Consider the following 25,139-nt stretch of genomic DNA (forward strand, 5'->3'; position numbering starts at 1 on the left):
AGCCCTGACAGCCAAGGCCAAGGCCTGGTGAATGGACACGGAAAAATGGTCCATTTTTCAAGGGTGCCAATACTAGTGGAGGGCACTGTGTGTATACACACACACACACACACACACACACACACAGTTTCGAAATCTCTTTAGATTCTATGAATGTTTTCATTACTTTAACGTGCTTACTTTGCACGTTTGCATGTTTTTGTAAGTTACTCTGGATTAAAGTCTCTGCCAGATAATTAAATGTAAATGCCATGTGTAGCATTTTGAGATGATGGCAATAAAGTATGGAGCAGTTCATTTATTACAGGAGCAGCAAACTGTGAACCATGGTCTAAGGATGATGGATAGATGAAACAAAAAAAGAGAAAACTCAGAAGAGGCATGTAAGTGCATGTACATGTGTAAGAATTCATATCTTTGTCTGCTCTGTTCTATTTAGGCCAAAATGCCCATTTTGGAAAATGATTTTCAGACATAAAACATGATAACTTTTCTAATAAATGTGACAATAGTTAGATAATGTATTATAATATCAATCTGGACTCTCTGTACTATAACACAGGCTCTGGTATAGTATCAATAGTTGAAGAGTATTTGTTATAGAGCATTAGAATATTACTGTCTACAGTTAACAGATATTATAATACTATATGTATCCTGCATTATAAAGTATTATGCATGTAACTATAACTACTTATGAGCATTTACACAGGCATTTATTAAGGTATAATAAATGCTATATAACACCTTATGAATGCATATATAATTCATTATGAATATAAGGTTCATAGGAAGTTGATTTCACCTGTTTCACAGAGGGTTCCTGTGAATCCTGGTGGACAGTGGCAGGTAAAGCTGTTCACTCCATCCGTACACGTGCCTCCATTCTGACAGGGATATGAGGAGCACTCATCAATATCTACACAGACACACAGAAAAAAAATGACACGCCTTCACATATGTCATGTGACCACTGTTATAAGTGTACAGAAGAATACAAACATAGGGAAATCCTCCGAAGGGAAATTGAGATTTATAACTGTGTGTTTCGGGGGTTTTGTCACTGTATTACCTATCTGGCACGTACGGCCAGTGAAGCCAGCCAGGCATGAGCAAGTGAAAGAAGGATTTCCAGTAATGCAGTCATCAATGCAACGGCCGCCGTTCAGACAGGGCCTCAGGTGTGGACAGACTGATGCTGACAAAAAGAAAAAACACATGGAGGTACTTTAAATTTATTTATGTTATATTGTATATCTTGGTTCTTTGTATCACAGTTTGTATTCACTGAATGAAATCATTAATTTTCTTTTTTTATATATCTCTATCATATCTTACCTGAGTCATTGCAGCTGCCCACCTCTACCTGAGCATCATCAATGCGAAAGACCCAGCGTCCAGGATACCCTACATTTGTGGTGGTCTCCACCTCTACTACATCATCAGTCCGAGACCCCGGGATGTTGAAATAGCGCCTCCCGTCACCGGCATTAAAACCTGCCTAGGAAGAGAGCATAGAGGTGGGACAATTCTCTCAAAGGGGTCTGAATTTCCCAATAAAATAAAATCAATACAGTATCAACGCATAGATAATATTCATGTACATTTGCAAGTGTTATCAAACAGATGATTTGCCACTCACTTTATCTCCAAATAAGCACCATTAACTTTCCATTAAATATAAAATTCAAAATTAAATTATTGAAAATGCACCACAACACCTAATATCTATCATGTCATTAGCTACATTGTTTATCTAGCTAATTAGTGTGTGACTTGTGGCATAAGGCTTCTTTCCCATTTCTAATTCTCTGTACTTTTACACCCATATATTAAGTAAATTTAGGAGCTTGTTTTATTAACACTACTATTTAGCTGTCTGTGTTGACACACTGACAGCATTAAATAAAAACACACTCAAGTTTATGACAGATGCTTGTCTGAGAATTTAAAATCCCCATGAGATCCTAAACCAACCCACGGCAAACCGTTTGTGAAAATGTTTTGTTTAAAATTTCTTGATCACTTTGATCCCTTAATGGTGTCTTATCTTATAAATAACAGCCTGTTGTTGTATGTATTTTGAACAGTGGAAAGATTACACATCCTGTGTGTGTTTTTTTTTGTGTGTGTGTGGATTTACAGGCATGTTTAAACCGACTGTTTAAACACAGAAGTTCTGGAACCAAGATTAACCTCTACCAAAGAGATGGAGGGCCAAAGTGTGGAGAAAGAAAGGAGAAAGAAAAGAAATGATCCAAAACATACAAGCTCATCTATGAAACATGGTGGAGGTAGTGTCATGGCTCGGGCTTGCATGACTGCTTCTGGATCAGGTTCACTAATCCTTACTGATGATGTAACTTGTGGTGGTAGCGGCAGAGTGAATTCAGAAGTTTACAGGAACATTTTGTCTGCCAGATTACAGAGAAATGCATCCAAAATTAATTGGGAGGAACTTTATTATGCAGCAAGACCAAATCCAAAACAGAAAAAATGGAAAAAATGGAAGGTTTTAGACCGGTTAAGTCAATCACCAGACCTTAACCCAAGTGAGTATGCATTTCACCTCCTGAAGAGGAGACTGAAGGGAGAACCCCCCCCCCTCCCCCCCCGAAACAAACAACAACTGAAAAAAGCTGCGGTAAAAGCCTGGAAAAGCATCAAAAAAGAAGAAACAAACAATTTGGTGATTTTGATCAGTCACAGACTTGATGTAGTTATTGTAAGCAAGGGATATGAAGCCAAATATTAAGTGTTATTTACTTTAATTTACTTTAAGACTCATCTGTTTCGATAAAAATTGCCTAAAATTGGGTGGTCTGATACAAAAGGGTTGCATCTAGATGCAAATATCAGGAAATAAAAGCTTTAATCCTAAACTCTCGTCTCACGTGCATCTTTTGATCTCAAATACAAATGTATTTGGTGTATAGCACAAACAAATTAATTGGCCTTGTCGTTCCTATAGTTTCAGGGCAGACTGTAGTTCCATTTTCAGTGTTTACTTGTACACCGATATTGTTACTGTCAGCATCTTATGGAACCAGAGGTGTAGCTGCAGTACAGGCAAGACAGATGATTGCTTGGCGCCACCTGAAGGCTGACACAAAATCCATGAAAATGTCAAATTCCAGAGTGCAGAACTCCCCCAGAACCTCTGATGAGTAATGTACTGTACAACGGTATACCAGAAACCCCCCTAAAGTAGGCCCCATCTCACTAGAATGTGGGATGTTTATTCTGAATGGTCATGCTTTTCAATATAACTTACCTATCTAAAAGAACTTACCAATCTAGAAGCCAGAAAAGAAAGAGAAATAACTGTGGAGATAATAATGACATCTAATAATGAAATAATTAAGGATGACAACTGATGGCTAAGCCATAAAGTTATGTAAAGCTAACCCAACACCATTTGCAAAACTAGCTAGGAGTTTGTGCTCTGTATGTAATGCTAGTTTTCTTGGTAGAATCATTTTGCTCAAAACAGCTTTGTCTTTTAAAGTATATACAGAGTAAACAAAAGGCAACTAATGAGTTCTGTCAAAGCCTACATGATATAATGATGGTTTATCTAATCGGGAAGCTTTAGCACTACATCTAGCATGCAGAATTTAATGCTAACACTTTCAGACAGTTATTCTATAGTTGGCTCATGGTATTAATTCTTTATAAAGGCATCTGGGTAACATAATGGCAATACAGTGGGGAAAAAATGCCAGGAGTGCCGCTTGCATTTTCCTGTCTGGGGGAAAATAACCTTGTGAATGAAAAAACAGTGCTCAAAATGGCTTTTTCTTCATTAAAATCCCTCAATTTGTTAGTTCCACACATCAGTGGTTGCTCAGAAAGGTTTGGACTTCAAATCTCAGGACATCCAGAGAGCCCTTAAGTTCTTAAACCTCCCGGTTCCACTCCTCACTCTTGTAATATGCAATATTAGTGTAATCATTCTGCATTGTTTTCTGTCATTACTGGGTAATAATTCTTTTGCGTTTGGAAATAAAAGGCATTAAAGAGTTTGAGAGGTGCTGCGTGCTCAGTTTATATAGACCACTGAAGAAAAGGTCACTAATATTGCATCAAACAGAGAATGTCAAGTATGTCATGAATGTGAACTAAGTTCTTGACAGATGCCTGTCTGAGAATTTAAAATCCTCTTGAGAGCCTAATCCTAAGAGGCTATTGAGTTCCTTAAAGTTATTTATTTATTTTGCTTCCATGCATGTCTCGTGTAGTATTTATTCAGACGCAAAACAGTGAAGCATTTTGATGGCGTCTTAAAACTTACAGTTTGTTTTTGGATCTTATATCTTATGACTAGTGCACAGGTTGCATATAAATGACAGAGTGTTTTCACACTAGTAACATGATTAGTGTCTGATTCCAGCCAGAAAGGACTGCTAAAATAAACAGTATACCATGGTATCATAAGGGATTACATCTGTTAAAGCACATTTCAAAGAATAACAATGCCTGAATTTAAGTGCAATAATCAGATTACAGATTATCAGCGCTTTAAATAATACAAAGCAGCTTTAAAATCATATTGCTTTTTAAACACACAATGTACACAATATGTATTTTATAGTTGCTTTTCAAACCACCCATAAATCCTTGAAGAAGAGGAAAATCATGTAAAGTTCAAACTTTCTGTTTACAGTGCTGATTTCTGTTTTTGTGTACATCTCATACTAAATTGTTTCAGAACAATTTATTATGAACAAAAGTGTACCTGAGTAAACACAAAATACAGTTTTTAAATGATAATGTAATTTATTGAAGCAAAAAAGTTCTCAAATACCGACTGGGTCTGTGTGAAAATGTATTTTCCCCTGTAGTTACTAATTCTCCAAATCTATGAAGCTGTGTTCATAATGGGGTTCAGCTGGACCGGACACAACCGGGCCTGATTACTGCAAACCCTGTTCAATCAAATCAACACTTAAATAGAACTTTTTCAACAGCATGAAGTTGGTTAAAATGTCTTACCCATTATACCACTATGCTAAAGTTGAAAGAAATTCCAGAAATGATGAGGAAGAAGGTGATTGAAATACATAAATCTGGGAAGGGTTTACAAAGCTATTCCAAGGCTCTGGGACTCCAAAGAACTACAGTGAGAGCCGTTATCTCCAAATGGAAAAACTCGGCATAGTAGTGAACCTCCCACAAGTGGCAGACCTTCCAAATTTCCTCCAAGAGCACAGCATCTACTCATCCAGGAAGACAGAAAAGAGCCAAGGACAACAACAAAGTTACTACAGGCCTCTCTTGCATTAACAAAGGTCACTATTCATGACTCCACTCTCAGAAAGACACTGGGAAAAAAATTACATTCATGGAAGAGTGGCGAGGTGAAAACCACTGCTAACCCAGAAGAACATTAAGGCTTGTTTGGATTTTCCCAAAACACACCTTGATGATCTTCAAACCTGGTGAGGAAGTGTGATGATGTGGAGAAGCTTTGCTGCTTCGGGGCCTGGGCAACTTGCAATAATTGAGGGAAACATGAATTCTGTTCTCTACCAGAAAATCCTAAAAGAGAATGTCCGGTCTTCAGTCCGTAAATTGAAACTCAAGTGCAACTGGATTATGCAGCAAGACAATGATACAAAACATAGGAGTAAATCCTAGAAGTAAGTGAAAGATTGATCTCCAGTTATCGGAAGCGTTTGGTTGCAGTTATTGCTCCTAAAGGCGGCACAACCAGATTTTAAGTTTAAGGGGGCAATTAGTTTTTCACATGGCTGATAGGTGTTGGATAGCATTTTTTCACTTCAATAAAAAAAAAAACAACAAAAACAAACTGAATTGTGTGTTAACTCAGGTTGCCTCTGTTTTATGTTGTATTTCATTGGAAAGCAACTATAAAATACATTGTGTACATTGTACATTGTTTAAAAAGCAATATGATTGTTTTTGTAAAGCTGCTTTGTATCATTTAAGGCACAATACAAACAAAATTTTATTGAATTGAAATTGGAATGATACTTTTCCATTTGATGTTGACATTTTCCATTATAAGATTCATTAAGTGCATGTAAACTTCAGATAAATGATTGCCAAAATTATTGTGGATCTACGTCATTCAGTTGGTGGGTTTATCATAAATTCATGCTAGTTAAAGTTTGTGCAGCTACCAAAGTTTGGCTCGGCGTAAACTACATCAGTAATCAAATGAAAAAAATTGACTCAGGCAGAGGGTGTATAATAGTGTCTAGAAGGCATAGAAATGAATTGGGACACTACCTGTGCAGCAATGCCCCCCAGGCCTGAGTGATCTCCCCCACTGCTTGCGTGCATTCCTGTGGTCCATGTGACATTGTGATACTGGAAGATGGTGAAGGACAGCTCACCATCTGTAATCAGCACTACTTGAAATGTGTTCACCTTAAGAAGAGGAAATGGTACTTACAGTAAAGGATATACTTTAGCAAAACACATGAATCATGTACAAGCATGACTGAGGAACAGTTTTTATGGTAACACTTTACATTAACTGAATGAATTCTTACTTAAATATGAACTAATGATGAGTTAAGGTATGTACTGATGACGAACTAATGACGAGCTCACCTTAACTACGACGTGAGTCTTCTGAATTCATGCATGAATAACGACCACCTTAAGCACATGTTAGTACATGTCTGTTTGTTAATGTAGTAATTAACGTGTAGGGGGAAACTAAATCAAACACGCTCAATAAGAAAGAACATGAAGTAAACCTGCATAATTTCAAACTCTTTATATAATTGGCCATTTGTATCTGCGTACACGAACATCACTGGATGGCGCTGGATTACTTTCATCATTGACACAGATCCTCCTTATGGAAAGGAGAAAGACGCACTAATAATAAACACCAATAATTTCCTCTCAACCTGTTTTGTGTCATTCTCCATCCAGTTCTCTTCCAATCCCACTGTAGTACTAGTACATGCTCTGGGTGGCTCGGGCCTGGCGCACCGCTCCTTTACCCACAAGGGTGGAATTAATACAGTAACATTTATTCATTTAGCAGACGCTATAAACTATTAACAATTAAAACAAGATTATTTTCTGGAGTTTTAGTCTTACTCTAAATGTCTCTGTGTTTATTTTGACTGCTTTACTACATCTATGTCAATCGGTGCTCCCGGCTTTAAATCGTCACGAACAGTCACCCATTTCTCTCGTGTTCTTGCCTCTCAAAATGTCTGTGCACAGGTTGAGATTAAATTATTGGTGTTTATAATTAGTGCGTACTTTTTACGTTCTATAATAAACAATTTGAAATTATGCAGGTTTAATTTATATTCTTTCTTATAGAGCATGTTTGATTTAGTTTACCCCTGTGTATTAATTCATGCATTAACAAACAGACATGTACTAATGTGTGCCTAAGGTGGTCGTTATTCATGCATGAATTCATGAGCCTCACATCGTAGTTAAGATGAGCTCTTCATTAGTTCATGATTAGTACATGCCTTAACTCATTCTTAGTTCATATTTAAATAAGTATTAATTTAGGTATTAATGCATGATTATTCATGTACTGTTATTGTAAAGTGTTACTGTTTTTATTTGCAGGCCATCAGACTACTAAATAACCGTGTGTCGCTTTAAGCATGTTAAACGTCAGCTTAAGCACACTTCATCTTTATGGTACATTTGCCACGGTCTTTATTCTCTGCTTCTCTTTTTGGACTGTACATACTCAGTCTTATACTCTGCTGCACTTTAAGCAAATATCGCACCCTTCCGCATTCATATATTGTATTCTATTTGTTTTATTTTGTTGTATTTATTGAAATGGTTGTTTAGTCACTTCTCTTAAAGTAGGTTTGTGTGTTCTTTTCTGTTATATCGGTGCCTTAGTGAGTTTACAGAGCCTCACCACAAGCATCTCAAAGTGTCTCTGGCGTACTGTGCATATGATAAATAAAATGACTTTAACTTTGACTTAGAAGGTTTGCAGTTACCAGACTATTTTGAATATGACACCCACTCACTAATGGGACTCCTCTGGGTCTTTGGAGACATTTTAAATCTCTGTCTGTGATTCATATCTGTCATGAAACTCAGTAAGGTCACATGACTGTTATCCCAGTATTAAGGTGTAAATAAGTGTACAATTGATGCTGGAAATACAAAATAGCTTCTTCTTATAATGCAAAAAGCAGTGCAATGCAAAAAAATATCCCATAATTGTGCACTAACTGCACTGTACTACATCCTGATATCCTAATCGGGTATGTTTTGTACACAAGGGTTTCTCTCACTTGGTTTTGGACTGGGAAACTGGGTGGAGCTACTGTCGTTACAGTTACGTTTATGTGTACGCTTTTCTAGACATTCAAAGTGCTTTACATAGTATGGGGGGTGATCTCCTCAACCAAGACTAGTGTGTAGCATCCACCTAGATGATGCGACGGCAGCCATGGAGCGCCAGAACGCCCACCACGTACCAGCTATTAATGAGAGAGCGATATAGCCAATTCAGGGATGGAGATTATTAGGGGGCCATGATAGAGAAGGACCAAATGGGGGAATTTTCACCAGGACACCCCTACTCTTTTACGAGAAGTGTCCTGGGATTTTTTTTAATGACCACAGAGAGTCAGGACCTCAGTTTCATCTGAAAGAAGAAGCTGTTTTTACAGTATAGTGTCCCCATCACTATACTGAGGCATGAGGACCCACACAGACTACAGGGTGAGCGCCCCCTGCTGGCCTCACTAATACCACTTCCAAAAGCAACCTTAGCTTTCCCCAGGAGGCCTCCCCTCCAGGTATTGGTCAGGCTCAACCATACTTAGCTTCAGTGGGAAACCAGGCGAGATCTGCAGGGAGATATGGCTCTGGCATACTGTACTATGTTATTATAAATATTTAGTGTCCTTACCGGAGTAGCCGGGCTCCCACCAAAAAAAGTGACATTGTGCCAAGTGGCAACGAGGACCCACGTTGCTGTGAATGTGGGGAATTCTGGGAAATAGTAGTGGATGTCTTCTGTAGCTCTCTTCAGGATAGCAGGATCTTTGCTCTCTCTGTAAAACACTATCCCTGCTTGCCGGTTGTCTACATCAGCCCAGAACGGTGCTACTACCCTGCGGTCTCCAGCGATGGGGAAGGCCACTGGTGTGAATTGAGACACTTCCCTTAGAAAAGACACAAGGCCATTGTTGTTGACCTGAATAAAACAAGAGCAGAGGAAATACAGGATTAAAAACTTCAGTACACAGAGATTCATTCAGCTTTTTCCTCTGATTACAAGCTTCCATTTTAATGGATCATACATGAATCAAATGCACTAACATGTTTGGCTTTTCTTTGTGTGTGTGTGTGTATGTGTGTGTGTGAAAATATATTTAATTCATTCATTGATTTCATCTTTAGCAGCCATTTTATCCTGGTCAGTGGATATCCTGGGAACACAGCAGGAACTAACACACCCTGAATGGGACGCCAGTTCATCACAGGGCATCACACACTCTCACACACTCATTCATCTAGGGGAAATTTGTAGTCACCAATCCGCCTCCTGGCATGTTTGAGGGAGGTCAGAGGAAACTGGAGAGCCTGGGGAAACCCACATGGACAACATAGCTGTAAGGTGGCAACATGACACCCTGTAGGATTCTTTTACTACAAATTTTTTAGTTTAGTACAGATTCATGACACAACTTCAAGCATTTTAAAAAGGATAACTAAGAGCACCGTTTTTACTTTGTGCACAATTATGTTGCAAAGCAGTGCTGTGAAAGTGGTGGTAACTTGATAATGGCTGTCTGAATAAGGGGCTCTGAGAGCTGGATGTATAGAACATGCTGACTAAGGGGATGCAGTGTGAGACGCCAAGTTGTCCAGCAGTGTGTTGACATGCTGCATGGTGTGTTCAGTGCTTCAGGATCAAAGATTGAGAAAGGCTTCCGTGGACCATGTATCCACTTCCCTTCAGGGAACAGACACTTCCCTTGTTTCACCAGAGGTCCATATCCACAGCTGAGAAAACCAGATCTCTCTCTCTCGCGCTCTCTCACTCACTCACTCTCTCTTCAAACACACACCCTCACACCTGCCCTCAGTGCTGTCCACTGCCAAAGCAGGAAGTGGTTTTAAGACCTGGGACCTTTTTAACCAGGTTGCCAGCTTGACAGTAACCACAGCTTATGGCTCCATGGTTTTGTGCTGAGCTGCAAATCTGTTGACTGAATTCCCACAGTAATGCCTGGTCTGTCTGTGGAAAACAGCATGATCCATGATACAGAAGTCAGGACATCTTTCATACCTTAACAGGACCGAAATCAGCGCTTTGTTTCTATTGATCATAAGACACTTCTCATGTTTTGACTGTATTCTGTTGTGCTTTGGTGTGAAAGTGCATGTCCTGAGATTTTAAATAAAGATATATGCTGCCTTTACTGTAGATAAAGAATTAGAAAAAGGGTTCGTCAATTTCCATGGCAATCAGAAGAACAGAAATCGAAAAAGGTAAAAAAAAAAAAAAAAAGATTGCCCTTCAATATGTACTGTCCACCTAAGCCAATATTTCCAAATTCTCTCGCCTCCTCTCATGACCGCTCAGGCACTTGTCATATCCGTGGCCACTCCTGGCAGCAACCGGAAGCAGTGATAGAAGCGATGGCCGACACCACATAGTTCGTCCTCTCCCCTTTGCCGCTCGTATGGAAACCATAATTCAGAGACCTTAGCTGTAAAAACAGCAGAGGAAGTTTTGCTTGGCCCGATGCGGTTGCATGGTTAATTGGCTGACCGCAGTCCTCCCTTCTCTGCATCAGTGAGTTGCAGCGTGAATCTGGTTGATGCAGAGAAATAGAGTGCAAACTGCAGGTCCACACATGGGGTCAAACAGAGGAGACCTGAGAGAAAGAGAGAGAAAGAGAGAGAGGTGGCAAGCAAAGACTGGACAGAGAAAGAAACAAAAGAGAGATGAAAGGGCAAGAAAGGCAGTGGGAGGTATAGTAAGAGAGGAATGCATAAGGAAATGAGAATAAGAGAGCCTGAAGGAGAGTTATACAGAGAGAATGAAGGACTGCTGAGCCTTGTATTAGTGCAGGTAGGTTGTGGCCCTGACAGATACATGATTAATAACCAGAATGCCATTTATAGTAAATGTTTCACAGATGGCTGCAACATGCTTTCTGCATGTTCACATGGTTCGAACTGGAAAACCGGATTACTAAAGCAGTGTAGAAGAGTTCCGAGCTTAAGGTTAGAGCTGTGGGTGGCCGTAATGACCAGACCAACCTCGCAGTCGGATTAGTGAACTCTAAATTAGCATTGACATTTTTACTGATCAGTTAGAGGATCTGCAAAAGGTTGAATAAGCAATTTTCTTTCTGTGTCAAAGTACTCTGTTAAATAAGCAGGCTTAGAGTGACTAAAATCAAATACAGACACTGCTCAGCTAGAAATAGTTGGCTATCTAGGACAAGAAAAAAAAGCTTGCTAGAAAAAAAAAAAAATGCCGTGTTGGAAGCGGATGTCATTAATTTAGCAGTTCCATTGAGTATTGTAACTGTAAAGCCGTAAATGTTTTTTTTTTAAGGAAATTCTAGATATTGTTCTGAGCTACACCAAGGTTTTCTCTCTCTCACACTCAGTCTTACTTAGTGTCAATCTGCTCATCTAGCCCTGTGTTGTTGTTTTTTTTGGGAATTCTACGCTTGGAAATATCTAGCTTTCATTGGAACGGAGTAATTTATAGACTCGAATAAACTTTCATCTGGGAGAAGTCAGGCTAAAACAAATCCCAACCCCCCAAATAAAAAAAAAAAAGGTGTCCAGAGATGAAGCTCAAGAAAACACTGAACGTTCCCTGTCAGAGGGGGGCTTTCACCACATTTTTCATCCACACTTGGAGTGAAAAGTGAAGAAGTTTTTGAATCCATAAGCTTGATCCTGAGCTTTACCTTTGCCTTCCATAAGCATCAAGCTCCACTATGACAATTCTGCCACAGAGTGACCCATAATAACCCTTGAATTCAGAGTAATATACGTAATACCTCTCAAAAATATACAAGGACATCCTGGTGTTGGATAAATAATTCTGTGCTCAATGGAAGGAAATGAATTTTCAGAATCCTGCTCCTCTGAAGCACTGAAGCACTCTGGAACATCATTTTTATGATTATAGATGATATAAAGCACCATGAATAAATGTGCTCAGCCTCATAAACACCCTTCTACAACAGCCATTCACACTCTCACAGAAATATTTGGGTCATTTCAGTGTCACACACCAAGGGAGAAGAATATATCTCTGAAGGTCGAAGATTTTCTCTCCACGGTTGCGCAAACTTTTTGTTGAAGTGGCGAGGATGAGCATTAGCAGATGTGTGTGATGCATGCAGCTCTGACCGAGCTTTTTTCTCTGTGATGGTTTCCCATCATCCACCTCACTCTTTTGTTTCATGTCATCCTATTATAAACATCCGTTTTATAGCTCGGCAGGCAAAATCAAAAATTTCACACAGCAAAACTCTCACTCTCTCTGCTTTGAAGCTGCTTTCTGCTCCCCAGCCTCAGACCTCATTCCCTGTTTTCTTCATCCTAGGCGTCGTTTGCAAGATTAGTTATTCAGTGGTTGTTTGGCGTCCCTGCGACGCTTCACAGATGCATCTGTGTTCTGTTAAAGGGATCTCGACTCTGTGCAGCCCAGCAGCTGGATGGGTCCAGAGGGAAGACCCCTGCACTCATTATCTGGAGGAGGTGTTGGTGGAGGAGGAAGGGAGGTTGGTGGTGGTCAAGGGGAGGATGAGAGCAAAGCTTTCAAAATAAAACAAAAGTGTAGTAGTTTGACTACATATTGAACAAACTCAGACTCCTGAAGGGTTTGATGTGATGAAGGGCACGTCATTGGGGTTAGAGGTTTAGTACACTGTCACTGCAGGTACAGTGCTGCAAAATGTACAGTATGTCCTCAGAATGCCATCGCCTCATTCATCCCACTGAACCTGATGTGAGGAAAGAGGATGTGTTTCTGAAACCTTAAATTAAGCAGCCGGGAGTGAGTAGCAGTAAATGTACAGTGCTGCCACATTCTTTAAGGGAGAAGGAAGAAGATGAAGAAGAAGAAGAAGAAGAAGGAAAAAAGATGACAAAGAAGATGAAGAAGGGGGTGGGGGTGGGGGGTCGAAGAGGGGAGGAGGTGAAGGATGAGATGAAGAGGAAGAAGAAGAGGTAACAAAGAAGACAAAGAAGGAGGAGGAGATGGAGGATGAGATGTAAAAGAAGAAGAAAAACAAGAGGTGACAAAGTAGACAAAGAAGGAGGAGAAGGAGGAGGAGGAGAAAGGGAAGTAGAGGAGGAGATGAAGAAGAAGGAGGAGGAGGAGAAAGGGGAGGTAGAGAAGGAGATGAAGAAGAAGAGGTAACAAAGAAGACAAAGAAGGAGGAGGAGGAGGAGATGGTGAGGTAGAGAATGAGATGAAGGAGGAGGAGGAGAAAAAGAAGAGGAGAATGAGAAAAAAGAGAACAATATTAAGAAGAAAAAGAGAAGACTAAGCAGAAGTAAGAGCAGGTTTATGAGGACAGAAGAAGAAGAAAAACAACAAGAAGAACAAGAATGAGGTGGAGGAGGACCACAAGAAGAAGAAGAAAAGAAGAAGAAGGGGGGAGGAGGAGGAGGAGAAAAACAGACAAGACAGAAAAGGGAAGAGAATGAAAAGAAGTAGAAAAGAGAAAGTGAAGAACATCAAGAAAAAGAAGAAGAAGAAGAGATGGAGAAAAAGAAGAGGATGAGGAGTCGAAGACAAATAAGAAAGAGAAGCGATGTCAAATGTTTAGGGAAAAGCAGGCAGCTCTGAATTTCTCCTCCAGTTTTAGGGACCATCTGACATCAAAACGAGACTCGAAAGTGCCACCTCAAATCAACCCCTTTTCTTTTTCCATGCCCCAAATCTTTTCCAGCATTAGTCCGTGTAGCTCATGTGAAATCTCACCTGCTTGAAGTGGCTGCGTTGTGTTAAACATACACACGTGTTGGACATGCAATAAAGCTGAAGAATAATTCACTCAGCTCGAACAGCTGTGTTAAAGACATCGTTAGTACAGTCTTAAACACTCGTCACACACATCATTGCCTTCGTGACATGTGAGATTGGGTTACAGTTGACCTGCAGTCACCTCCTGCGTTTGTACTTGATGCACCGCAGCCACCCAGCCAGAAGCCTCAGAAGCCCCACCTCAGGCTCGAAGCACATGGCTAATCTAATCTTAGATCTGCGCCACTATCTGCAGCGTGTCTTATCTTGTCTCTAGCACACATTAATATTTACATTGCTCTGTGATATGCGAGATGCCACTCCAAACACAAACACATGTGACTCCACATGAGAACAGGCATGCTTCTGACTCGCTCCCTTTCACACTCACACACACACACACACACACAGAGAGAAAACTCTGGGCTATTTTAGCTTCACTTGCCAAGACACAAATCCATCTGACTTCATTCTTCTGAGCTGGATCAAGGCAGAAATACAATATTAAAGTCATGAACACACAGTTGTTTGAATGGCATCTGGTGGTTAGGGACGCGGCTGTGTAGTGGCATGTCTGCCGTGTCACGGGCACGCTGCTTTGGGGTTGTGACTTCACTCATCTTTTCTTAGAGAAACGGGACCTCAATCACTGCTCATTGTTGCCATGGCACCTCGGTCAGGTTTGGCAAAGCACTAGGGGACTGAGGAAGGACAAATCAGGGGAGATCTGGGTGGTATTTTGGGGAGATAGATTTGGGGGATGCCAAAGGTGGCACTGATTTTGAGGAGTGTGTGTGTGTGTGTGTGTGTGTGTGTGTGTGTGAGAGAGAGAGAGAGAGAGAGAGAGAGAGAGAGAGACAGTCTGATCAAAAGCATCCTCTATGTCTCTTTCTAACAATCGATATGACTGTTAGTGTGTGACATGCAAACCTCATTCACATGCCCAAGCATCCAAGCCTGATCCCTCCCTGACACACACACACACACACACACACACACACACACACACACGCACGCACACAAACCAATAAAGCTGCTGAGTGAAAGACCCGATTCTCTGGCTTGACTCATTTTTACTCTCTCTCTCTCTCACACACACATTCCAAAACTCACATAGAGCCCAGTGTGCCGATCTCCAAAGAAAGGGAACGCCACCGAGATCTCCACCAGTCCTGATCCTCCATCATCCTGTGTGATGGTCTGAGAGTCGCCCTGTTCTTGTCCAAATGAGTAAAAGTCTTCAAGGGGGACAGCTGGCATCACGCCGATTGGTATGCCGAGCCACAGCAGCGTGCACAAGCAGAGCAGCAGCTGCCTCAGCCGCCCCATCACTCACGCTGCACTGGGACCCTAAGCACCCTAAAGGGGGCAAGTAGGACACAGCTGGACTCTCCAGCTCCTAAATTCTTCCTCTTTTTTTTTTTTTTTTTAGCTTCTTCTCTTCACTCTGTCTTCTCTGCCCTCTGTGTGCTTCTTCTTTCCCAAGCTGCTCCTGCTGCTCTTACTGGAGCTTCTGCTTTACTAAAGAGAGGCAGATTCCTTTCATTCTGTGTGCTGCTGGGTGCTGGAGAGCTGCTGTGCTCCGTTGCTGCTCACTGAAGTGAACCGACTGAGTGAGGGAGTGAAAATAGAGAGAGTAAGTGAGAGAGAGAGAGAGAGAGAGAGAGAGAGAGAGAGAGAGAGAGAGAGGAGGGGGGGGGCAGCAAAATGATTTTGATTTTTTTTTTTTTTTTTTTTTTTTTTTTTTACAATCCAGCAATTTGGTCCCTGATGGTTAGCTTAGAAATATCCTCAATAAAACCTCTATTCTGCCTGCCAAAGGAGTTCTTTCAGGACGGGCCCCACCCCCCTGGGGATTCACTACCTTGCATAATTAGGAGCACACAGCCAATCACAGACAGGGGGCTGGTAACTGGATAAGCAGTGGGCGGGGCTATGATAATGAAAGGCATGCATAAGAGACACTGACAAGGCATTTGAGCTTGCTCATGCTGTGGAAAGCACGCTGATTCCACTGCCTGCCTACACACGTGCACACACACACACACACACACACGCACACACACTCACACGCACACACACACACACTTAGAGCAATAGACACTTCAGCAATATACTAAAGCAACACTAAAATGCCAGTCATGTCAAGTGAGCTCAGTGGCTTTTATGTAGGCCTCGCATGAGATGCCAGTTCAAAGCAAGCAATGTATGTGAAGTCCCTCTGGTTCGGATTACCATAGTCTTCTTTTTTTCTGTTCCTGAAAATCAATTTCCAAAGTGAATTCATCATACAGTGCATGAGATGTCTAATTTCAAAGGCATATGAAATAACTGTGTTTAAACAAAAGCACAGCAAGGTTTGGCTGGCTGCAATGAAGACACTATCAGGCAATAATCTGTATATGAAGGCTTTTGTGCTAAGACTCTTTTGGCAGTAGACTCTGAGGACCACGGTCGTCTCAGAGGAAGAGACAAGAGAGAGAGAGAGAAAAAAATCTTTTTTACAAAGTGGGTTATTAGTAATACTAATCAAAACCTGGAGCCAAACTGTCACAAAGGAACTTCTGAGGCAGTTTTTAACTTGCGCACACTCATCAAAACAAGTCAGTGTAATTATTCACATGGCAAAGCCAACGCAAATATAGCAACTCCACAAACTGCACACATCAATCTGATCATTGTTTCATCACTCATTGTGGGTTTATTGGCTCAAAAAAAATCATTTCGTGGAGTGGAACTGGAAGAAAAAAAACAAAAACACACACAAGCAATTTCTTCGTAATTGTTCACAAAAGAACAGAATGCATGTTCGAGGATTAACACGGTGTTGAAATCATCATGATATTAAATCAAGTGAGATTAAGTAGTTAAGATGATTAACATTAAATATGATGAAAAAAAAAATCGAAATGGCTCCATTAGATTGTCATGAATGCTACGCTTTGATTCTGACCTCAAAAGTGACCTAAACATTGACAGATGAAAACGATTGGGTCTCATTATCATTAAGCCTGAAGTTGTTGCATGAAATAAACTTATTAAATAAGTGACGCACGACAAAGTATATAAGATTGCAGAATATTTTTTGAGTGGGTGTGTGTTTGTGTTTGTGTGCGGTGGCATGTTTTGTGTATAATTGTTAATTGTTTTTCTTCTAAAAAGCCGTTTTCCTCATGTGGACCAGTCAAATGACCCTAAAAGACATTTCTATCTTTGTAGGGACATTTGGTTCAGACAAAGATAGAAATGTCTTTTAGGGTCATTTGACTGGTCCACATGAGGAAAACTGCTTTTTAGAAGAATAACAATTAGCTTTTATTGAAAACAAAGCAGTAAAAATGTTTCTTTTTGTTTACTGAGGTTAAGGTTAAGGTTAGATTTAGATGTAGGCATATCACTGATTAGCTGCATTAATAGTTGTCAATGGAAGGTCCTCACAAGGATAGTAAAAAAAAAAAAACGCGTGTGTGTATGTGTGTGTATGTGTGTGTGTGTGTGTGTGTGTGTGTGTGTAAGAGGTAACCTAGCGGTTGAAATCCTCACATTGTAGCTATCATCATCAGGCCTACAGGGACACACAGAGCACACTAACACACGCCTCAGCCGCATGCCGAGCAAAATCCTTAAAACAATTTGGCACTTGCTGAGCATTTTGGGGAAACAGTGATCTCTTTGTTTGTTGTTGTTGGGGTTTTTTAACGGTGTCAATCAGGATTACTGAGGGGATTTGTGCTCATGTAGTCCAACAGTCCTGCGAGTGATTTCTTGTTCTTTGAGCAAGAGTGTGGGGGTGTGTGTTCGCGTGCGTCCGTTAAAACCGCTTATTATGTGGACATCCGTCCGAGTAGCCACTGCGAGCCATGCTGGCCCAGCTCCATAATGAGAGAAGGCAGAGGGAGTGTGTGATGACACATGGGCTTCACTCCAGTCTGTGGCCTTAGAAGTTAGATACAGCAGGCCAAATCTCTCTCTCTCTCTCTCTCTCTCTCTCTCTCTCTCGCACACACACACACGCACGTTTAGGACCCAGGCTTCAGCATTTGGCTCATGTAGGTCTGTCTCCTGCGCATCTCCTGTTCCAGCTGCTCCTTCAGTGTGGACACCTGATTTACACACACACACATACACACACACACACACACACACACACACACCAGTTGTTTACAACATGACCATTAATCTCCAATTCAGCCTGAGCATTTTTTTGTGTGTGGTTTGTTTGGATTATTTTTAAGAATTTCTACTGATGTTAAAACATCGGACTGAACTCATCAGCTTATTAGAGCACTCCTAGGGCGTGGACTTGGTGTGTTAGAGCAGGATCAACACTACACCCTGTACTGAGGGCCTGAGTTTGACACTGCTGTTATGACACTGATAATGCATACTGTGGCCTAAAATCTGAGCACAGTACCAGGAATTATCATCAGTTGTGAAAAATGATAAGTTTCATAGCATTGTCTCTGTGTCTCAGTTCTGAAGGTCTCTAGTTTGTGTCACGATGTACCGGAACCAAATTGTTTTGTGTTTGTGGAATGTGTTCTTTTGAGCATTGCTAATCACCCTGCCATTCGCCCTCACTCTCTCTCTCTCTCTCTCTCGGTTCTTCTTCTTCCTCTTATTATTATCTGGTAGACTAGTTTTAGTTTTAGTCTTTAGTTCTTATATCACTCGAACCTCCGTAATAGATGTTTTGATTTGATCTGTGACCTGCTCCAATTGACATTTACAATTCTTTATCAATATTTCTTGTGTGTATATATATTATGCATTATGTATAATTAAACTAAGAAGTTTCATTAAACTAACGATGGTGTCAGTGTGACTTCTTCCTCAGCCCAGCCAGAACTGGGTTCAAACTTTGGTTCTAACTGGTATCGGACAAAGAACTTAACAGACAAAGAATACCAATTTGTTCTACTTGATATTGAAGAATATACTGTATTAAACAGAACTGAAAAAGGCAGCTTTCAGCTGTTTGAGAAGATTTCCTGTGACATTCATTCACTTTCATCAAAAGCTATCTGAATATTTGCTTCATTTAGCATTCAGACCTCTCTGCGGATTTACACGCTACTTGGGCAGAATTTGCCAAACACAGTGTTGTGTCTCATCACACAGCTTGATTCTGAGACATATTTTTGCACCCATATCAGCTTGAGCAAGTCCAGCACCACTGTGTGACAGTTTGATGTAACCACAATAGGCTATGTCATGCTGAAATTTACATTTTGGTCTGTAAACACACTCAAATAGCTATGCAGTGCTATTTGTGACCATTATTAATTACATAAATCTGGCACTATTCATTAATCAATAAAGTCCATTTTTTTATTTTTTTATTTATTTTGCACAGAGGAAATAGAATCTTAACCTTATTTGCACATTACTTATCTGCACATTGCTTATCTCAAGGATGTTTTATGTATAAAATGATGAACAAAATTGGAAGCATAGCAAATAAGTGCTTGGTCAGCTATTCCTTCAAAAAGTGGGACATTTTTATTTACAGAATAGCACATTTAGTTAACCAAAACAATGGTATTATTTTATTAGTTGGACAACTCATAATAGTTGGCATGTAACAATAGAGATATTTTCTGATGGTAGATATCAGTAGATAGTCATGTTGTTACTGTACATTAAGACACATTTGCATAATCTGCTAGTCCTCATTTTCTATCCCAAATTTCTTCTGGCTTAAAGGCAAGTGTTTGTTTTAAAGGGCAGTAGTTTAGTTGCTATTGAAAATCTACTTAAGTGCCTGCCTATAGAAAATCTACTTAAGTGCCTGTATAAACCAGCTCTGAATATGAGGAACTTTCCTCATGGAAATATTGACATGACTTTGGAGCTTAAGTTACTAACTCTGAATATGGCCCTTAATAACCAACAAGTGATAATGACTTAATTGGTATGGTCCTCTTATGGATTATGTGTCATTATTAGGGGTCTAATACCGGTTATCTGGAGTTATGGCCACTAGACCTCTTACCCCGCCAACGTGATTACCTCTGACCCCTGAGCTCCATATCTTTATCCACTGACCCTTCTGAAATCCAGAGCTTCATCATCTGACTCTTACGCTCCATAATTTTATCCTCTGACTCCTCTGAAATCTATAGGTTTATTGCCTGACCCCTGAGCTCCATCCTCTTGTCCTTTGCCTCCTGGAGTTCATAACCTTGTCATCTGATTACTGATCTCTGTAACCTTGTTTTCTGTCCCCTGAGCTTCATACCTTAGTCTTCTGATCAATAGTTCCATAGCTGCCACTGAATTTTAACCCCTCAGCAATACCCACCTGCTCCTCAAGGCAACGGACTCTCTGTCGGTGGGCTTTCTCTCGAGTTTCCAGTGCCCGCTCTGCTTGCTGATGGGCACCACGTAGTCGGCCTGTCTCCAGCTCAAGTTCCTGTCTGTGGCGAGTTGTTACCTCCAGGAGGCGCTTTGCATGAGCCTGCTCCATATGGGAAACCTGGGACTACCCACACACACACACACACACACACTCACTTTGCTATAGAGAATTGGAGGCTAACCAGTAAAGGATGCTTAGAGTGGAAATGGAATTTTGATGGAGTATATTTCTCACATCTTGGGTTTCAGTGGAACGGAGGTTCAGGTGACTGGATACTGATTTATCCACTAATTTATCCACAAGTATTTGAATTTATCCCTCTTTTTCACTCACTCTATGCTTATCTGTCTTCCTCTCACTCTCACTCTTTAATTCTGCCTCTGCCTCTTTTCCTCTCTAACCTTTAGCGTGTTGGTTTCTGCTTGCGTCTCGCTCAGTTCCCGTTCCAGACTGCACACTGTCTGCTCCAGCTGCTCCTTCTGATGACCAACACACACTGCCTGCTCTTCCTGCCTCCGTCGCTCCTGCTCCACCTGATACATACACATGCCGACACACAAACACAGATTTCGTGTTTAGGATTGATGTCCAGTTGCGTGCTGTTGTTTTGTAGTATTGTTGATTCTTAGCTCCATAATTGAGAGATATGTAGTTTGATTCCCATCAAACCAGAGACACAGTACTAACCAGTGGTAGATATGTAGAAACAGCATAGAGTTTATTCAGCTGCCTGTTGGTTTGATTACTCCATATATTTGAATATAGTTTGCTAGTAGGTTGCATAACAGCCAATCAGAGATTATGGACTAATATATACTACTGTAGTTCAAGAGACATTGTTTATATCCATCCATCCATTTTCTGTACCGTTTTCCTACACAGGGCCGCAGGGAGCCTGGAGCCTATCCCAAGGGTCTCAGGGCACAAGGCAGGGGACATTTACATTTACATTTATGGCATATGTCCTTATCCAGAGTGACTTACCTTCATCTAAACTGGGTTAAGGGCCCAGCAATGGGCAGCTTGGCAGTGCTCGGATTTGAACTCACAACCTTCCAATCACTAGTCCAATATCTTAACCACTGAGCCACCGCTGCCCAACGACCTGGGTGGGGTGCCGACCCACTGCAGGGCACAATCGCACACACACTATTTAGAGATGTCCATTAAACATATAACGCATGTGTTTGAACAGGGTGAGGTAACCGGAGTAGATGGAGGAAACGCCTGAAGCACAGGGAGAACATGCAAGCTCCACACACAGGGCAGAGGTGCGGGGTAAACCACTAAGCCACCATGCCCCCTGAAGGGTTTCTTGTTAGAGGAAAATACTCAACAAATGGGTGGCGTAATGCGGTGTTATATGGAAGTTATACCCCAAAATGGATTATTTTCTTATGACAGCACATTCTGAAGCGTTTTATTCCTCTGAGACAACAGCAATTTGAAAGCAATATTTTTTTTTTAAAGGAAAAATAAGTTAGTCCACTTATATTTTAGCAGTTATAAATACACTGCTCAAAAAAATTAAGGGAACAATTAATCATCACAGTATAACACCAAGTCAGTTACACTTCAGGGATATGAATCTGTCCAGTTAGGAAACATAAGTGATTGTGAATCAGTTTCACCTGCTTTGGTGCAAATGAATGTGACAAAAGATGCATCGGAGAAGCAAAAGCAAGACAACCCCAAAAAGGGAATGGTTTTACAGGTGGTAGCCACAGACAATTGCTCTCTCCTTATCCTTCCTAACTGATTTGTCTCTAGTTTTGTGTTTTGTTAGGGTCCTTGTCACTACTTGTAGCATGAGGCAGTACCTGCAACCCAATCAGGTTGCACAGTTAGTCCAGCTCCTACAACATTATCTCTAGAGAAAATTAAGAGACCACTGGAAAATTATCAGTTTCTCTGGTTTTACTATTTATAGATATGCATTTGAGCAACATTTTTGGTTTATTCTATAAACTAATGAAAACATTTCTCCCAAATTCCAAATATAAATATTGTAATTTAGAGCATTCATTTGCATTGTCCTGCTGGAAAAACCAATCCTCAGAGTTGGGGAACATTGTTAGCAAATTTTCTTTCAGGACAACCTCGTACGTGGCTTGATTCGTGCATCCTTCACAAAAGACAAATCTGCCTGATTCCAGTCTGGCTGAAGCACCCCCTGATCATCACCGATCCTCTATCAAATGTCACAGTGGTTCCGAGACCCTGTGGCTTATAGGCCTCTCCTGGTCTCCGTCTAACCATTAGACGACCAGGTGTTGAGCAAAGATGAAAATTGTACTTATCAGAGAAGATGACCTAACTCCAGTCCTCTACAGTCCAATCCTTATGGTCTTTTGCAAACCTCAGCCTGGCTCTTCTTTGCTTCTCATTGATGAAAGGCTTTTTTCTAGCTTTGCACGACTTCAACCCTGCCGCTAGGAGCATGTTTCGAACCATTCTCGCCATGCACTTCACCCAAGCTGCCGTTTGGCATTCTTTTTGTAGGTCACTAGATGCCATCCTACGGTTGTTGAGTGACATTCAAATGAGTTGGCGGTCATCCCGGTCAGTGGAAAGTAATTTTCACCATCTGCCAGTCTGTAGCTTTATTGTCCCCATTGTCTGCTGCTAGACCTTGTTCTTTTGAATAGCTGTCTTTGAAATTTTAAGGCTGGAAGCAATCAAGGGCTTCATTAGTTGCACCAGGTGTGCTTGAGCTGGAATACATGAAATGGCTAGGGGCAGAAAATTTATGAAATACCTGGACGGGGCAGAAAAGGAAGCTACTGACAGCTGCAACCAGATATCTGAGAAGGCAGGTTGTGAAAAATCTTCGAGTGACTGCAAAAGACCTGCAGCAAGACTTGGTGGCAACAAGCACTGAGGTTTCAGTGAACACAGTATGGCATGTACTAAATGCAGAAGATTTCCATACCACTCCAAGACATACACCACTACTGACCCAAAAGCACAAGAAAAGTCGGCTCAAAATCATATAAATAAGCCACAAAAGTTTTGGGATTCTGTTCTGTGGGGCGATGAAACAAAACTGGAACTTTTCTGCACGATGGATCAGCGGTACGTCTGGAGGAAGAAGACTGAAGAAAGAACACTCTGTCCACAGTCGAGCATGGTGGTGGCTCAGTGATGCTCTGGGGCTGCTTTGCATCCTCTGGCACTGGAAACCTGCAGCGTGTGGAAGGCAAGATGGATTCACTGAAGTATCAGGAAATCAGAGGAGAAAACCTCATGCCGTCTGTGAGCAAGCTGAAGTTTGGGTGTCATTGGACCTTCCAACAGGACAATGATCCCAAGCATACCTCAAATTCCACCTAGGCTTGGTTGCAGAAGAAGTCCTGAAAGATTCTAAAGGGCCATCACAGTCACCTGACTAAAAATCTCTGGTGAGATTTGAAGAAAGCGGTTGCAGCACGCAAACCCAAGAATATTACTGAATTGGAGGCCATTGCTCATGAAGAATGGGCTGAGATTCCTCAGGAACGCTGCCAGAAGCTGGTGTCTGACTATGCATCTTGTTTGCAGCAGGTCATAACAGTAAAAGGCCGCTCTACTAAGTACTAAAGATGCTTGCCATGAATGGGGTTAAATAATTTTGAAACTGGAGAAATCATTATACGTAGCATTTTAAGTTGAATTTGGGGAAACCACTTGAAGCATTAATTGTGTTGAACTATTTCAGTTGCTTTTGTTTGATTTGTTCATTGCAAACAGCTGAAAGTCTGTATATTCTAACAATAAACATGATTTGCAATGTGGGATGAATTTGTCAGATTGGTCAGTTCTTGCTGTGAGATGTTACTCCACTCTTCCACCAAGGCATTTGCAAGTTCTTGATCACGTCTGGGGACACATGGTTACATGTCATTTTCCACAGTAAGGACGATCAGCTGTCCTTTCTGTCTCCCAGTAGCACTGTCTTAGGCATCTTACATTACAGACATTGCAGTTTATTGCTCTGGTCACATCTGCAGTCCTCATGTCTCCCTGCAGCAGGCCTATGGCATGTTCACGCAGGTGAGCAGGAACCCTAGGCATCTTTCTTCTGGTGTTTTTCACAGTCAGTAGAAAGGTCTCTTTAGTGTCCTAAGTTATAGTAACTGTGACCTTAATTGCCTACCTCCTGTAAACTGTTAGTGTCTTAAGGACTGTTCCACAGGTGCATGTGCAATAATTTTTGGTATATATATATACACACACACAGTATCTCACAAAAGTGAGTACACCCCTAACATTTTTGTAAACATTTGATTATATCTTTTAACATGACAACACTGAAGAAATGACACTTTGCTACAATGTAAAGTAGTGAGTGTACAGCTTGTGTAACAGTGTAAATTTGCTGTCCCCTCAAAATAACTCAACACACAGCCATTAATGTCTAAACCGCTGGCAACAAAAGTGAGTACACCCCTAAGTGAAAATGTCCAAATTGGGCCCAAAGTGTCAATATTTTGTGTGGCCACCATTATTTTCCAGCACTGCCTTAACCCTCTTGGGCATGGAGTTCACCAGAGCTTCGCAGGTTGCCACTGGAGTCCTCTTCCACTCCTCCATGACGACATCACGGAGCTGGTGGATGTTAGAGACCTTGTGCTCGTCCACCTTCCGTTTGAGGATGCCCCACAGACGCTCAATAGGGTTTAGGTCTGGAGACATGCTTGGTCAGTCCATCACCTTCACCCTCAGCTTCTTTAGCAAGGCAGTGGTCATCTTGGAGGTGTGTTTGGGGTCGTTATCATGCTGAAATATTGCCCTGTGGCCCAGTCT

At 41.1% G+C, this 25,139-nt stretch overlaps 2 protein-coding genes across 9 annotated transcripts in view; both read right to left on the reverse strand.

Annotated features, from left to right (window-relative positions):
• The window catches only part of sned1 (sushi, nidogen and EGF-like domains 1), a 50,739-nt gene extending 35,151 nt beyond the window's left edge, over positions 1–15,588 (reverse strand). The window contains exons 1-6 of the mRNA XM_053636563.1: positions 15,107–15,588; positions 8,891–9,178; positions 6,256–6,396; positions 1,339–1,501; positions 1,073–1,198; positions 806–919 (exon numbers count right to left, since the gene is read on the reverse strand). Of these exons, the coding sequence (XP_053492538.1) occupies positions 806–919; positions 1,073–1,198; positions 1,339–1,501; positions 6,256–6,396; positions 8,891–9,178; positions 15,107–15,322 (1,048 nt within the window). The 5' untranslated portion in view covers positions 15,323–15,588. The remainder of the gene's footprint in view (positions 1–805; positions 920–1,072; positions 1,199–1,338; positions 1,502–6,255; positions 6,397–8,890; positions 9,179–15,106) is intronic.
• Positions 15,589–17,264: 1,676 nt separating this feature from the next.
• The window catches only part of crocc2 (ciliary rootlet coiled-coil, rootletin family member 2), a 65,198-nt gene continuing 57,323 nt past the window's right edge, over positions 17,265–25,139 (reverse strand). For 7 of the 8 annotated variants that reach the window (XM_053636557.1, XM_053636562.1, XM_053636555.1 and 4 more), the window contains exons 35-37: positions 20,756–20,887; positions 20,298–20,477; positions 17,265–18,096 (exon numbers count right to left, since the gene is read on the reverse strand). In XM_053636557.1, coding sequence (XP_053492532.1) covers positions 18,013–18,096; positions 20,298–20,477; positions 20,756–20,887 — 396 coding nt within the window. In that variant the 3' untranslated portion in view covers positions 17,265–18,012. Of the gene's footprint in view, positions 18,097–20,297; positions 20,478–20,687; positions 20,888–25,139 lie in introns of those variants that run through there. The other variant, XM_053636561.1, reaches the window with a different exon arrangement.

This window comes from Ictalurus furcatus, chromosome 11 (assembly GCF_023375685.1).
Source record: "Ictalurus furcatus strain D&B chromosome 11, Billie_1.0, whole genome shotgun sequence".
In the NCBI taxonomy this organism is placed as follows: domain Eukaryota; kingdom Metazoa; phylum Chordata; class Actinopteri; order Siluriformes; family Ictaluridae; genus Ictalurus; species Ictalurus furcatus.